Genomic DNA, 14,824 nt, shown 5'->3' on the forward strand with positions numbered 1-14,824 from the left:
GCCTCATGTTGGGCTTAAATGATTATTGTTTAGGTTTTAGTTTTTATGTTTATTACGAGTTTTTAATCGTTCAGCCGTCTTAGCTCAGTGGTAGAGCGCGTGGCTTTTAACCACGTGGCCGTGGGTTCGATCCCCACAGACGGCGATTTTTTTGTTTTCTTGTTTGTTTATCAACCTTGTGAGTTGTGACTTCCAGGAAAAAGTATTAACACTACCGTTCATTGGTCAATTGATGCAACATATAATTTATACTAGGCTGATTTCATGGAGAAATATCATCGGTTAACTGAATAAACCGAGAGCCGAATAACCCGAACCGAAATTAAATTCGGTTTAATCGGTAGCTTTTTTTAATAACCAAAAATTTGCAAAACCGAACTGATTAATTCGAAAAAACCGATTGCCCAGGCCTATTATTGTATTGGTTTGAAATTTATGAAGATTTATGAAGAGTTCAACAAAATCAATAAAAGTGAATAAGTGAAAGATTGCTAAAAAGTTTTGTTGATTAGTTTTCTAAAATTTTGTAAAGTCCTCCAAACAATCTTTGTATTTTTATAATATTTTCCATGACTTTATTTGGTAAAGAAAGTGTTTAAAATCATGAACAATAACATAATAATTGAACTCATTAACAATCTTAGGGGGTGGTATTGGTTTGAGATTTATAAAGATTTTTGAAGAGTTCAACAAAATCATTAAAAATGAATAAGTGAAAGATTGTTAAAGATTGCTAAAGAGTTTTTTTTTTTTTTTTTTTCAACCAAACTATATTAAAATTAAAAGAGAACTCCATGATTGGTTGCCCAAACAGGAGGATACGAGTTTACAAAGGTAGAAACTGAAGGTAGGGTTCGTGAAGATCGAGCGAGGCAATCGGCCCTGACATTGTCATCGCGAGGAATCCTGGAGAGGGAGAATGAGGGAAAGGAACTTCGAAGCAATGAGAAATCCTCCAGCAGATTAGAGAAAGTCGGCCAGTCTTCCGGTGCCTGCACCACCGCCGTTAGCTCCACACTATCCGTCTCAAAAACCTGACAATCGACTCCAGCCACCAGTAAAGACTCCATAGCCCAGATCAACGCTTGTAGTTCTGCATGTAGAGGAGAAGGACTCTGACGATGACTCCGTGCTCCCAACAGGATTGTTGTAAGCTCTCCACTGCAGCACCACCAGCCAAACCCTGGTAGGGGTCTGTACTTTTCCAAGAACCATCCACTTGGCATCGGGGAGAGGATCCCCTATCCTCCGTAAAAGATGGGGGGACCAGATAATTCACTGAGTAAGATTTGGCCTCCTCCCACAATAATTTATCCGTAGTCGCCTGATTCAAAATCCCTAGAGGTTCACCCTCAATACCCTGGAAAACCTTTTTATTCCTATCTTTCCAAATGGACCAAATAATCCAGGGAAGTTGAATGCCCACATCTGAAGCCCCAGATTGCGAAGATGCCCGCCAAAAAATGAAATCTAAATTCGCATAAATCGATGTGTATGGAAAGCCCCTTGATCCAGCCGTAAAGGCGACACCTCCCAAATACATCGAGACCTAGGACACTCAAAGAGCGCATGGTTTATAGTTTCCACCGCCGAATCGCATCTCTTACACACGGTATCACACCGAACACCCCGATATGCGAGACGCTCCAACACAGGTAGAGTACCCGAGCCAATCTGCCAGAAAAAATGTTGGATTTTGGAGGGTACATCAAGTTTCCAAGAATGAGCCCGTAAAGCCGTACACGTCAGCCCAAATTCAACATCCTTTAATAATTCCCTAGCCAATCGGTATCCCGATCTGACTGAATATTTCCCCGATTTAGTATAATGCCATATTAATCTATCCGGTTGAGTAGTTCTACTAACTGGCATACTCCGAATTAGTTGAATATCCCCCGGATCGAAAAACTCCTCCAAAGTAGGTAAATGCCAATCCTTAGTCTCCGGGTTAATTAAATGATTAACCATTAAACTGGGGAGCCATAACCTCCCTCGACCATTCGCCGGTCTAGGGCAAACATCCGGTATCCATGGATCTCGCCAAACCGAATTGGAATGGCCAGAGCCTACCGCCCAACGAGCCCCCTGCTCCACCAAACCCTTAATGGAATAAATACTTCTCCAAGCAAAGGACGGATTATATGGTTTTTGTGCCATAAGAGGGTGTTTGTTCCTGAAATATCGACTTTTTATCACCCGAGCCATTAAAGACTGTGGGTAGTGAATGAGACGCCAAAATTGTTTGGCCAACATAGCCTCATTAAATTGTTCTAGAGCTCGGAAACCCAGTCCCCCTTCAGCTTTATCTGCACATAATTTATCCCACGCAACCCAATGCATACCACGAGCTTTATCATTTGATTTCCACCAGAAAGTGGAAATTGCACTTGTCAATTTAGATGTTAGTTCCTGAGGAAGCTTAAAACACGACATAACATGGGTAGGTAAAGCCAACGACATAACATGGGTAGGTAAAGCCAATTTAGAGTTTTGTTGATTAGTTTTCTAAAATCTTGTAAAATCCTCCAAACAATTCCTGTATTTTTATGATACTTTCCATGACTTTATTTTGTAAAGAAAGTGTCTAAAATCTTGAACCAATAGCATAATAATTGAACTCATTAACAATTCTAGATTCTTTTGTTTTAATTGAATAACACAAAATTTTTAATGATTTTATAAAAGTCTGAATCCAATAACTCAGATTTGTTAAGATTTTAAATGACTTTTTACAAATCACAAACTAATAACACTAAATTTTAACAGAGTTTAACAAAATATTGATCTAATAACAACAGATTCTACATAACATTTAAAGTCTTTAAAACTCTTTTCAAATCTTAAACCAATAACCCCCACTTAGATTCTTTTGTTGTAATTGAAATAACACAAAACTTTTAATGATCTTATAAAAGTTTGAATCCAATAATCCAGATTTGTTAAGATTTTAAATGATTTTTTACCAATCACAATTAATAACATTAAACTTTAACAGAGTTTAAAAATTTTGATCTAATAACAACAAATTCTACATAACATTTAAAATCTTTAAAACTCTATTCAAATCTTAAACCAATAACCCCCACTTATACAATCAATTAAAAACAAAAAAGAAGATTTACTATAATACAAGCTTGTAGATTAATTATATGAACACGTGATTTAGTTATGAATTTTAAAAATAGATCAATTAATCGCCCACATGATTTCGCCCAAGTACAGCGCGGCTACCAATATTTCAACGAGAATATCGATAATACATCAATTAATCATCCCGGGACTATATAGTTTATATTGAGAAAAACCAAAAGGTCCAGCAACAACACCCAATAATGTTATATTTTAGACAGTATTTTTGTGACAGCTTGACAATAATTACAAAATAAATCAGTCACTCATTCAACGTGATCAATAAAGAAAACTTGATTAGATTCAAAAATTGCTTATAATAACATCATGGTTATGGATGCAGCCCACATCTTATAGGGTGTTGAAGCAATGGTGAAGAAAGCAATATTGATAGGTATCAATTATCCTGGAACCGAAGGAGAGCTACTGGGCTGTATCAATGACGTTACGCGGACGCACAAATCACTTGTGGAACTGTTCGGATTCCCGGAGGAGAACATCACTGAGCTGATTGATACTGACAAGTCTAAAATCCAACCCACTGGCAAGAACATCCGACAGGCGTTTTCAGATCTTGTTGAAACAGCAAAATCTGGTGATGTCCTTTTTGTTCATTACAGTGGACACGGTACGAGGTTGCCGCCAGAGACCGGTGAAGACGATGATACTGAGTTTGACGAGTGTATTGTTCCCTCCGATCACAATTACATCACCGGTACGTAACTGAAAATAGATATATTAGTACGTTTTGCCTTATTACAGGTTTATTAATTTCTCTTGTGTGTTATGGTTGGTTCTGTTCTCAGATGATGATATCAGAGAAATTGTGGATAAGGTGCCCAAAGGCTGCTCATTTACGTTTGTCTCCGACTCTTGTCATAGTGGTGGTCTCATTGACTCAGCCAAGGAGCAAATAGGAGAGAGCTTTAAAAAGAAACCCAAGAAAGTATTCAAATGCCCCTTTGGACTTTTTAGTTCCAAACGTGTTGTAGTAAAAGAAGAAACATCTACCAAGACAGAACAGAGAGATGGTGAAAACATAAGCAATACCAGAAACAGATTTCTACCACTGGAGACTTCTATCAATATGTTGAAGCAAGCTACAGGAAAAGATGATATCGAAGTGGGGAACATTAGGGCGACACTTTTCGATGTGTTTGGAGATGATGCATCCCCAAAAGTGAAAAAGTTCATCAAGGTGATTCTAAGCAACTTGCAGGAGAGTATTGGTGAAGGTTTAATGTTGGGAAATATTGGAAAGCTAGCAACAGATTTTTTGACTGAGAAGCTGAATGATGAAGAGTTTTTGAAACCCGCGATCCAAACACAAGTAGGGAGCAAGAAAGAGGTCTATGCAGGAGCATGTAATGGGGAGCTTGGGAACCACGGTATTCTACTTAGTGGGTGCCAAACTGATCAGTTTTCTGCAGATGTAGCCTCCAAAGAAAAAGCTTATGGAGCATTCACTAATTCCATACATACTATACTTGCTGAGACAAAGGGTAAGATCAGTTACAAAGATCTGGTTTTGAAGTCCAGGAAGTTACTTGAGAAACAAGGGTATCCTCAACGACCGGGGTTGTATTGCAGTGATTGTTACGTGAATGCTCCATTCGTATGCTGAAAAATAACTGTTATGTTTGTACTTTCCTTTTACAACATTTGGACTTTGGTGCTGAACAAGTATTTGTGTAATTTTTCTTTTTTTTTGTATTTTTTGTAATTTATATTGTTTGTTGTAAGTTTTATTTGAATGGAAAGTGTTCAGTTTGAATCGTATCAGCCTCAAGGTACACATGACACATCGTTTGAGTAAAAAGTTGTATCGATTTGATACTCATCGCAAAAGGTGATTAGTGTTCAGGCAGATTTCATTCATTGGCTTTCCTATAACTGTGTGTATAGATTCATATCATATGTTGGACGTCAAGTACTCCAAAAAGACATCCATCATTGGATCACGATCATGATTACTTGGCCTTACAAATCATCATCACTTAGGTACTTTTGCAAACTTGAGTTATTACAAGTACAAGCAATTATTTTATTTGATCTCATGATCTTTTCACAGATAAGCACTAGATGACTATATTTATAAGCTCATTGAAGGTCACTTTTGCTACTTGAAAAACTAATTGCAAGAGAATCTTAATACATGGTGATCAAAACTCGTTTTAATACATAATTACGAGTTCTTAATCGTTCAGCCGTATTAGCTCAGTGGTAGAGCGCGTGGCTTTTAACCACGTGGCCGTGGGTTCGATCCCCACAGACGGCGCTTTATTTTATATTTTTAAATAAATAAGTCGATTTTAGCACAAAATAAAAAAAATAAGACGACAATGTTCACGTGCCAGGCAACGTCATTAAAGAAACATAAAGCTAGTCCACTAACAACGACCCAATAATGTTTTGTTTAGTACTAGTAGTTATCATATTTAATGATAGTGTTGATCACAAATCTCAAGAAAGAACTCTTGAAGGTTGCAAGAATGGTGAAGAGAGCGGTACTGATAGGAATCAACTACCCAGGCACCGCAGAGGAGCTACAAGGCTGCGTCAACGACGCCCGTCGGATGCATAAGTGCCTCCTTGACCGGTTCGGTTTCGCTGTGGAAGATATCACGATGCTGATCGACACCGACAAATCTTACACTCAACCCACCGGGAAGAACATCCGTCAGGCTTTGTTGGAGCTAGTAAGTTCAGCAAAGTCCGGTGACGTGTTATTCGTACATTACAGTGGACACGGCACGAGGGTCCCACCGGAAACAGGGGAAGAAGATGATACAGGTTTTGACGAGTGTATCGTTCCTTCCGACTTAAACCCAATCCCTGGTAAGTAGATCGATACTGTATTCGGTAATTAGTATTTCTTGGTTACATACATGATGAAAAAACAAGAGTGCTCTGTTTAGGGCTAGTTTTGAATTATGTTGATATGTACGCTGATAGAAGTGATGGGGATTGTGTTTTTTTGTTTGGTTGATATCGAAGCTGTTTTGTGTGTTGCATTGCAGATGATGATTTCAGGAGTTTAGTGGAACAAGTTCCAGAGGGGTGTCAGATAACGATTGTATCAGATTCTTGTCACAGCGGCGGACTCATCGATGAAGCTAAGGAGCAGATCGGGGAGAGTACCACGACGAAGCCAGATCGAGAACCAGAAGTTTCTTCTTTTGCGTTCGACTTTGGGAACTGTTTGCATAGCGTTTTTGTGAAACTGCTTGCGTTTTGTGGTATCGGAAGTTCACATGTAGAAACGGACGAGATCGCAGAAGAAGTAGTAGAGAGTGATGGAGTTGTCAAATCAAGGTATCTGCCGTTGGAGAGGTTCATCGCACTTCTCAAACAACAAACTGGGCAAGACAATATCGAGATTGGTAAAATCAGACCGACTCTTTTTGATGCCTTTGGTGAAGATTCGAGCCCTAAGATTAAGAAGTTCATGAAAGTGATTCTCACAAAGCTAAGGGAAGGTACGTTACTTGGTAAGATCGAAGAAAGTGCTCGTGGATATATAGAAGATAAGCTGAACGATGAATACTACGTGAAACCCGCAATGGAGGCACATGTGAAGAGCGACCGTGAGATTTATGGAGGAGGGTCAAGCAACGGATTGTATCCAGACCGAGGGATTCTGTTGAGTGGATGTCAAACAGATGAGACATCAGCAGATGTTAAGAAGAAGGGAGCGTTTGGAGCGTTTAGTAACGCTATCCAAATGGTTTTGTCGGAGACCGGTAAAGATAAGGTTACGAACAAGGAAATGGTATTGAGGGTAAGAGAGATTCTGAAGAAACAGAAGTTTACTCAGAGACCAGGATTGTACTGTAATGACCGTTTTGTGAATGCTCCATTTATATGCTAATTAACTATGGTGTGTTGATTGATTAGAGATTCTTCTTTCACTCAAGATTATGTTGTGGATTCTAGTGGACAAGATAAAAAGTATGTAATCTTATGAAGTAACTATTGATTTATTGAAATGATTTTTGTTCTTAAGTATGTTTATTTTGTTCTTAAATTGAACAATGTGTTTTTTTTTTTTTTCGTTCTAGTGTGAATATCAGCAAGTGGTGTTTAAATTTTAATATCTTTTTAATAGTGTAGAATAATGTTTAAAACTTTTCAAAGCAAGGAAGATAATTAGCTTCATTAGTAGAAATATAAAACGTGTACATTTATTCGAAACAGGGATAGATGGATTAAAATACTTTTGTATTGTTAGAATGTAAGCATTTTTTATGAAGATAATTAGATAAAAACTAGTTTGTGTGCAAGTTCCATCAGACTTCTTATACAAGGAATCTAACTAAGACCTAGGAGACTTTGTCCAGTTGACTAAAGATTAGAAGGAATCAAGCCATAATAATTGGCTGATTAGCTCAGCAAAGCGACGTGCTTACTGCTTATAACGTGAGATTGTTTGCGCTCTCAAGAAAGAGATTAAACTATGAATAAAACAAATTAACAATTATCCTTTTCATAATATTTCAAAATGATAGTCCGGAAAAATTATGACTATTTCTTATAAGCTAACGAAGTTTCGTACGTTTTCAAGTAGAAATTGTTACTTATATCTGACGTTTGTGTTCAAGTTAGGTTGTTTGATATATGGTTATTCAAATTTATAAACTTGATATGCAACCAAAATGAATATAAACTATTTACATTCGTATACAAGTTTGTATTAACTTTGACTAATAAAATATCAATTATCTGAAATTTAAAGAAAGATATTGATAAAACCAGAGCTTATAATTTTCCAATTTCGAAATTATTATCATTATTATTTTTATTTTTATGTCATACAAAAACGCGACAGAAAAAAAGTCATACAAAAAAAACAATAGGGGTCATTAGTTAAATAATAAAGATGATTATAAAACCCATGAAGGATGAATCATCTAAGGATCAGAAAAAAAAACTGTCAAGCATAGTTTTGAAATATATCATCAATGGCCAAGAAAGCTTTACTGATTGGGATCAACTACGTGGGAACGAAGGCAGAGCTACGAGGCTGCGTCAACGACGTCCGTCGGATGCATATAAGCCTCGTCGAACGGTATGGATTCCCCGAGAAGAACATCAAAATGTTGATCGATACTGATAGTTCTTCGATCAAACCGACCGGTAAGAACATCAGACAGGCGTTGTTGGATCTCGTTGAACCGGCTAAACCGGGTGATGTTCTTTTCGTCCATTACAGTGGACACGGGACTAGGTTGCCCGCGGAAACTGGAGAAGAGGATGATACTGGTTACGATGAGTGTATTGTTCCTTCCGATATGAATCTCATCACCGGTAAGTGAAAAATAAAATAAAAAATAGACTATGCACGTTGACTTTTAATTTTTCATGTTTACGTAAGAATTTGAACTTTTCCTTTACCAATTTAATTTGCTTGATTTTTTTTTTTTTTTTTTCACGTTTACATTTATTATATTTTATAATTAAGGCACAATTCTAAGCATGTTCACCAAGTTATGAACTTAATATCCTAAAGTTATGAAACAAAATAATATATTTGATATTAGAAATGTGAAAATTTTACTTTTTGCTCTCATGTTAACACAAACCGGAAATTTATGTGTTGAGAACTGGTGGATTATGTGAAAAAATTGGGGGCCATTGTGCTATTAATATATGTGAATAGGATTTGAATTAAGATGCTAAGATTTTGCTAACCTTTGATATTAATCTTTTTATGGGGACTCTGTTTACAGATGATGATTTCAGGGATCTTGTGGATATGGTGCCAAAGGATTGTCCCATTACAATCATATCTGACTCTTGCCACAGTGGCGGTCTAATAGATGAAGCCAAAGAGCAGATAGGAGAGAGCACAAAGAAGAAGGATAAAGACTGTGGAGGCTCTTCAACAATCAACAAGGAGACAGAAGCAGAGATAAATGAAGTGGGAAGCAGATCTCTGCCATTGGAGACTTTGATTGATATGCTGAAGCAAGAAACAGGCAACGATAATATCGAAGTCGGGAAGATCAGAACAACCCTTTTCGAGATGTTTGGAGAAGATTCAAGCCCAAAGGTGAAGAAGTTCATGAATGTGATTCTAAGCAACCTACAAGAGACTATTACTACTAGTCAAGCTGTTTCAGGTGAGATATTGGGATCAATTGAGAATCTAGCTCAAGAATTTCTTGAGCAGAAGCTTAACGACGATGTGAAACCCGCGATCCAAGAGGTGTATGCAGGTGCTATCAATGGTGCACTTCCTGATAATGGTATACTGATCAGTGGTTGCCAAACTGATCAAACTTCTGCAGACGCAAGCCCACCAGGTCACCCTGAATTGGCTTATGGAGCACTCACTAATGCTATACAGATCATACTTAAGGAGACTAAAGGTAAGATTAGCAACAAAGATCTTGTGTTGAAGGCTAGGAAGCTTCTCAAAAAACAGGGCTTTGATCAACGACCGGGACTGTATTGCAATGATGCTTATGTCAATTCTCAATTTATATGTTGATAAACAAGTTGGGGAGGTTTTGCGTTGTTTGTTGATTTGGTTTCGTGTGGAATAAGTTTTATGATCTGTGTGTTTGTTGTAACATTGATTTGAATATTTATATGTCAAGTATTGTTTGTTTGTTCAATGGTTATGAAGTTTTCCCAATTCTTTTGTTTGGAAACCGATGAGGTAACATATATATCAAGCCACCGCCCCAAAAAATAAAGAAAATCACAAAATGACTACAGAGCTGCTTCTCAGACATTGGTTATGGAGTTCTATTTTTGACAAATATTTTCACTGATTTTTGTAAAACCTAGCTTGATCCATACGATTGTATTGGCAATAAAAAAAGCGATGTGCGACGAATGCGATGATTAATTTTATCATTAAATTTATTAATGTTATAGATTATATATAACGTGGGATTGTTTGCGGCTTCAGGAGTGGCTATAAACAATAACAAGCGACATTTGCGTAAATTATTTGGGTTATGTGCGATGCGTAAAATTTTTGCCATTCTCATTCTCACAATCTATACAAGTTTTGTACGTCTTAGCTTTGGTTGGAAATAAGGACAAGCCATAGATAGACGTCTCTTCTTCAAACGGCTATATTTTGATTATTTTGATTAATCCTTGATTATATTGAATGATTGATTTCAATAAAATAACTATAAGACTAATAATTTATTCAAACATACTATATTTGGAAACGAAATTATGACTGATTAAAAAAAAATTATAGACCATTCAACATCAAAATAATTTATTAGAGGCTCTTTTGTCTTTTTTGGCAACATTATTAATTAAATTAATATATAGTACTAATTTTAATGGAAAGGAAAAAATTATGACTAATTAAATTCAACAAAATATTTATTAGTGGCTCTTTTGTCTTTCTGGCAACCTTATCAAGGTTTCTTTAATTTTAAAGTAATAAACATTAGTATAAAAGGATGAAGGACCAAATGTAACGCTCACAATCAAAACAAAAACAAAAAAAAATTGTTACGCAGCAGAACTTTTGAGATACTATCATCAAAAATGACGAAGAAAGCTGTGTTGATTGGAATCAATTACCCTGGAACCAAGGCGGAGCTACGGGGTTGCGTCAACGATGTTAGGAGGGTGCACAAATGCCTTGTCGACCGGTTCGGATTCTCCGAGAGAAACATCACTCAGCTGATCGATACTGACGAGTCTTTCACCAAACCTACCGGGAAGAATATTCGAAAGGCGTTGTTGAATCTAGTAGAATCGGCTAAATCCGGCGATGTTCTCGTCGTCCATTACAGTGGACACGGGACGAGGTTGCCGGCTGAGACTGGAGAAGATGATGATACTGGTTATGATGAATGTATTGTCCCTTGTGATATGAATCTTATCACCGGTAATTATATTTGATGTTGTCCTTTTTTTTTTTACTTGTCCTGTTTTTGTTGGAAGATATATTATTATTTTGTTAATATGTAGCTTCAGATTCACGCTTCTTCTGGTGATTCTATTGGCAGATGATGAATTCAGGGATCTTGTGGAGAAGGTACCAAAGGACGCACACATGACAATCATCTCAGACTCTTGTCACAGTGGTGGCCTCATCGATGAAGCTAAAGAGCAGATAGGAGATAGCACGAAGAAGAATCCAAAGAAAGAATCTGGAGGCTCTTCAAGATTTGGATTCAAAGGCTTCATGCGTGAAGCCGTCGAAGAAGCATTGGAAACTCGAGGGATCCACACTCCTCACCAGAGAGATGAGAAAGAAGAAAGCAAGACCAAAGAGATTGAACTAGAAGATGGGGCAAAAGTCCATGTCGTAAACAAATCTCTGCCTCTACAAACTCTAATTGATATCCTCAAGCAAGAGACAGGTAACGATAGTATCGAAGTTGGGAAAATCAGACCAACCCTTTTCAATGTGTTTGGACAAGATGCATCCCCCAAAGATTAAGAAGTTCATGAACGTGCTTCTAACAAAGCTGCAAGAAGGTAAAAGTGAAGGTGGGATACTGGGACTGATTGGGAAACTAGTTCAAGAGTTTGTTGAGCACAAACTAAACGATGATGAAGAGTATGTGAAACCCGCGATGCAGACACATGTTGGGAACAAGAAAGAGGTCTATGCAGGTGCAAGCGATGGTTCTCTCGCGGATAACGGGATTTTGATTAGCGGCTGCCAAACTGACCAAACTTCTGCAGACGCGAGTCCTAAGGATCATCCTGAAATGGCCTATGGAGCGTTCACCAATGCTGTACAGATCATACTTGAGGAGACAAAGGGTAAGATTACATACAAAGAACTTGTTTTGAAGGCGAGAAAGCTTCTTAAGAAACAGGGGTTTTCTCAACGACCAGGACTATATTGCAGTGATAGTTTTGTGAATGCTCCTTTTATTTGTTGACCATTGTATTTTTGGTTGTAGATTTCCTAAAAGCATTCATGTTGAATAAATTATGTGATTTGTTGTTGTAACTACTATGGTTTAAATGTCAAGTACTGGTCTTTGTCCATTTCCCATTGGTTCTTTTTAAATTTGTATGGCAAAGTGTTCGTTGTTCCTGGGCTTTGTTAATCGTTAGCCTGTTAATATACTTCCAGTATCCTCTAGCCTCTGCCCTCTAGGTATGTTATAAACATTTTCTCAAATTTCCTCTAAATAATAGTAAGATACTATAAATTGTTATTGTTTTTGAGAGAAGTTTACAGATAGACATAGCTGTGTAGAATCGGTATAAATTTAACATTGATACCAAAAATATACAGTATAAACAAAAATTGCAACAGTTTCATCCAATTTTAATGGCATTGAAGATATGGTTGACTACAACTTGACCAACAAAAAGTAAAGACCAAGGTCAATCTCACATTAGTCACATACTATATATATATATCATTCATATTTATGATCTCTTTGAGACTTTGACCCACAAAAAGTTAAAAAAAAAAACATAGAGAGGTTCTCGTTAAAGCAAAGAAACACAAAAAAAAAACTGTAGTCTCGATTCGGCAGATCCATACAAAACCACGATCCACGATCTTTTTCCTCAACTTCTCTAATAAATTATTAAACAAATCAATCAATTGCATATATGAATCGCGACTATGGAGTGTTGGATCTGATGTGGCACATTATTTTATCGGCCAATTTTAAAAATTTGTGAGAGATTTTTGAGGAAAAAGATCGTGGCTTCATGAGGATGAGAACAGAGATCGTGGTTTTTGTATGGAATTTAACTTGAGAAAAGCTTTCTTTTTTAATTACAAAACATATGATGTGGCATTATTTTATTGGCCAATTTGTGTGGACTAGTCGTGTAAAATAATAACGTGACAAAATCGATGCCACGTCAGATCCTACATTCCAACTTCATCAAATCAATGAATAAAAAAAAATAACCTTTTAGCCCAAAATAAAATTATTACACGAACGAGCGATCACTTTTTAACTTTTTGTCGGAACAAGAAGCTCCTTCTTCTTCTTCAATAGCTGACAGACAGATAATAATAAAACCGATCAGATTCAGAGTTTTTTTTAATTAAATCCATCAGATCTTTGTTCAATGGCGAAAAAGGCGGTGCTTATCGGAATCAATTACCCAGGAACCAAGGCGGAGTTACGTGGATGCGTCAACGATGTTCGTCGTATGTACAAATGTCTCGTCGAACGGTACGGCTTCTCCGAGGAAGACATCACCGTCCTCATCGACACCGATGAATCCTCTACACAGCCTACTGGCAAAAACATCCGTCGTGCTCTTAAGGATCTAGTCGGATCTGCTAATTCTGGCGACGTTCTTGTCGTTCATTACAGTGGACACGGTACGAGGCTCCCCGCTGAGACTGGTGAAGACGATGACACTGGCTACGATGAGTGTATTGTTCCTTGCGATATGAATCTCATTACTGGTCAGTTCTTTTTCTGATTTATCTGTAATTTTGATCTTCTGATCTCCGATCCGATGATAAAGAACGAAGCTTTTTGGTAGAAAAAGTTAGGATCTTGTTTTGTAGATTGATCAAAATTAAAGCTTTTTGGTATCTGACTTGGCTGATGTAATTGTTTTCTTGTTTGCCAGATGATGATTTCAGGGATCTGGTTGACCAAGTTCCTCAAGGTTGCAGATTGACAATAGTTTCAGATTCTTGTCACAGTGGTGGTTTGATTGATGAAGCCAAGGAGCAGATTGGAGAGAGCACTAAGAAAGAGGACGAGGAGGAAGAAGAGTCTTCTTCAAAATTTGGGTTCAGGAAGTTCTTGCGGAGCAAAGTTGAAGGCGCCATTGAGTCTCGAGGGTTTCACATTGGAGGGAGCAAGAAGCATGAAGATGAGTCTGAAGAAATCGAGACTAAGGAGATTGAGCTAGAGGATGGAGAAAGGATTCATGCCAAAGACAAATCTCTTCCTCTTCAGACTTTGATCGATATCCTCAAGCAGCAAACAGGAAATGATAATATCGAAGTTGGGAAAATCAGGCCAAGTCTTTTTGATGCCTTTGGTGATGACTCGAGCCCAAAAGTGAAGAAGTTCATGAAAGTGATCTTGGGTAAGCTTCAATCAGGTAATGGAGAAGAAGGTGGGCTTATGGGTATGCTTGGGAAGTTGGCTTCAGGTTTTCTTGAGGGGAAGCTTAACGATGAAGACTATGTGAAACCCGCGATGCAGACACATGTTGGGAGTAAAGAAGAGGTTTATGCAGGTGGCTCCAGAGGTTCGGTTCCGCTTCCAGACAGTGGGATACTGATCAGTGGTTGCCAAACTGATCAGACCTCTGCGGATGCTACTCCAGCTGGGAAACCAACTGAGGCTTATGGAGCCATGAGCAATGCCATACAGAAGATTTTGGAGGAGACGGACGGTGAGATATCGAACAGGGAAATGGTTACTAGGGCAAGGAAGTCACTGAAGAAGCAAGGTTTTACTCAGCAGCCAGGTTTGTATTGTCATGATGGCTATGCAAATGCTCCCTTTATCTGTTGAAAACTGATGTTTTATTAATGCTTTTTTTTTTTACAATGACCGTTGCTTGATGATTCTTCTGGTCGGGAAATAAGCCTGGTTCTTTTACTATTTGAGGGCATTTGTGTAACTTACAAGTTATGTGTGTTGTGTTTTGTGAAACACTGAATTATTCTTGTTTTATCGAATTATGTGAATTATGGTTTCTGGATTTATTTTGTTGTTATTCTTTTCTTGTTGATATTCTGTGTATTCTGATTTCT

At 37.6% G+C, this 14,824-nt stretch overlaps 4 protein-coding genes, 2 non-coding genes and 1 pseudogene across 7 annotated transcripts; all 7 read left to right on the plus strand.

Moving 5' to 3' along the window:
• Positions 1 to 73: 73 nt before the first annotated feature.
• Positions 74 to 145, plus strand: TRNAK-UUU (transfer RNA lysine (anticodon UUU)). The gene has a single exon. It is a non-coding gene; the product is annotated as a tRNA-Lys (tRNA).
• A 2,941-nt stretch (positions 146 to 3,086) lies between these two features.
• LOC104714219 (metacaspase-5-like) lies at positions 3,087 to 4,908 on the plus strand. Its single transcript, XM_010431509.2, has 3 exons — positions 3,087 to 3,311; positions 3,473 to 3,844; positions 3,936 to 4,908. The coding sequence occupies exons 2-3, from the start codon at positions 3,499 to 3,501 to the stop codon at positions 4,751 to 4,753; spliced, it is 1,164 nt and encodes a 387-aa protein (XP_010429811.1). The 5' UTR covers positions 3,087 to 3,311; positions 3,473 to 3,498; the 3' UTR covers positions 4,754 to 4,908.
• A 427-nt stretch (positions 4,909 to 5,335) lies between these two features.
• Positions 5,336 to 5,407, plus strand: TRNAK-UUU (transfer RNA lysine (anticodon UUU)). Its single transcript has one exon. It is a non-coding gene; the product is annotated as a tRNA-Lys (tRNA).
• A 117-nt stretch (positions 5,408 to 5,524) lies between these two features.
• LOC104714220 (metacaspase-7-like) lies at positions 5,525 to 7,134 on the plus strand. The gene is made up of 2 exons (XM_010431510.2): positions 5,525 to 5,967; positions 6,150 to 7,134. The coding sequence occupies exons 1-2, from the start codon at positions 5,571 to 5,573 to the stop codon at positions 6,998 to 7,000; spliced, it is 1,248 nt and encodes a 415-aa protein (XP_010429812.2). The 5' UTR covers positions 5,525 to 5,570; the 3' UTR covers positions 7,001 to 7,134.
• Positions 7,135 to 8,001: 867 nt separating this feature from the next.
• Positions 8,002 to 9,769, plus strand: LOC104714222 (metacaspase-6). Its single transcript, XM_010431511.2, has 2 exons — positions 8,002 to 8,436; positions 8,859 to 9,769. The coding sequence occupies exons 1-2, from the start codon at positions 8,091 to 8,093 to the stop codon at positions 9,620 to 9,622; spliced, it is 1,110 nt and encodes a 369-aa protein (XP_010429813.1). The 5' UTR covers positions 8,002 to 8,090; the 3' UTR covers positions 9,623 to 9,769.
• An 807-nt stretch (positions 9,770 to 10,576) lies between these two features.
• LOC104714223 (metacaspase-5-like) lies at positions 10,577 to 12,114 on the plus strand (annotated as a pseudogene). Its single transcript, XR_015565329.1, has 3 exons — positions 10,577 to 10,996; positions 11,118 to 11,598; positions 11,738 to 12,114. The product of XR_015565329.1 is annotated as a metacaspase-5-like (transcript).
• Positions 12,115 to 12,960: 846 nt separating this feature from the next.
• On the plus strand, positions 12,961 to 14,774 carry LOC104714225 (metacaspase-4). Its single transcript, XM_010431515.3, has 2 exons — positions 12,961 to 13,510; positions 13,681 to 14,774. Exons 1-2 carry the CDS (start codon positions 13,165 to 13,167, stop codon positions 14,580 to 14,582), a joined length of 1,248 nt encoding a protein of 415 aa, XP_010429817.1. The 5' UTR covers positions 12,961 to 13,164; the 3' UTR covers positions 14,583 to 14,774.
• Positions 14,775 to 14,824: the final 50 nt, after the last annotated feature.

Source organism: Camelina sativa, chromosome 9 (assembly GCF_030686135.1).
Source record: "Camelina sativa cultivar CO46 ecotype springtype chromosome 9, ASM3068613v1".
In the NCBI taxonomy this organism is placed as follows: domain Eukaryota; kingdom Viridiplantae; phylum Streptophyta; class Magnoliopsida; order Brassicales; family Brassicaceae; genus Camelina; species Camelina sativa.

Coding starts and splice junctions, on each gene's coding strand:
- LOC104714219 (XM_010431509.2), top strand. CDS start 3,499: ATGGTGAAGAAAGCAATATTGATAGGTATCAATTATCCTGGAACCGAA. Junction 3,845..3,935: donor CGATCACAATTACATCACCG/GTACGTAACTGA, acceptor TTCTGTTCTCAG/ATGATGATATCAGAGAAATT.
- LOC104714220 (XM_010431510.2), top strand. CDS start 5,571: ATGATAGTGTTGATCACAAATCTCAAGAAAGAACTCTTGAAGGTTGCA. Junction 5,968..6,149: donor CGACTTAAACCCAATCCCTG/GTAAGTAGATCG, acceptor GTTGCATTGCAG/ATGATGATTTCAGGAGTTTA.
- LOC104714222 (XM_010431511.2), top strand. CDS start 8,091: ATGGCCAAGAAAGCTTTACTGATTGGGATCAACTACGTGGGAACGAAG. Junction 8,437..8,858: donor CGATATGAATCTCATCACCG/GTAAGTGAAAAA, acceptor CTCTGTTTACAG/ATGATGATTTCAGGGATCTT.
- LOC104714225 (XM_010431515.3), top strand. CDS start 13,165: ATGGCGAAAAAGGCGGTGCTTATCGGAATCAATTACCCAGGAACCAAG. Junction 13,511..13,680: donor CGATATGAATCTCATTACTG/GTCAGTTCTTTT, acceptor CTTGTTTGCCAG/ATGATGATTTCAGGGATCTG.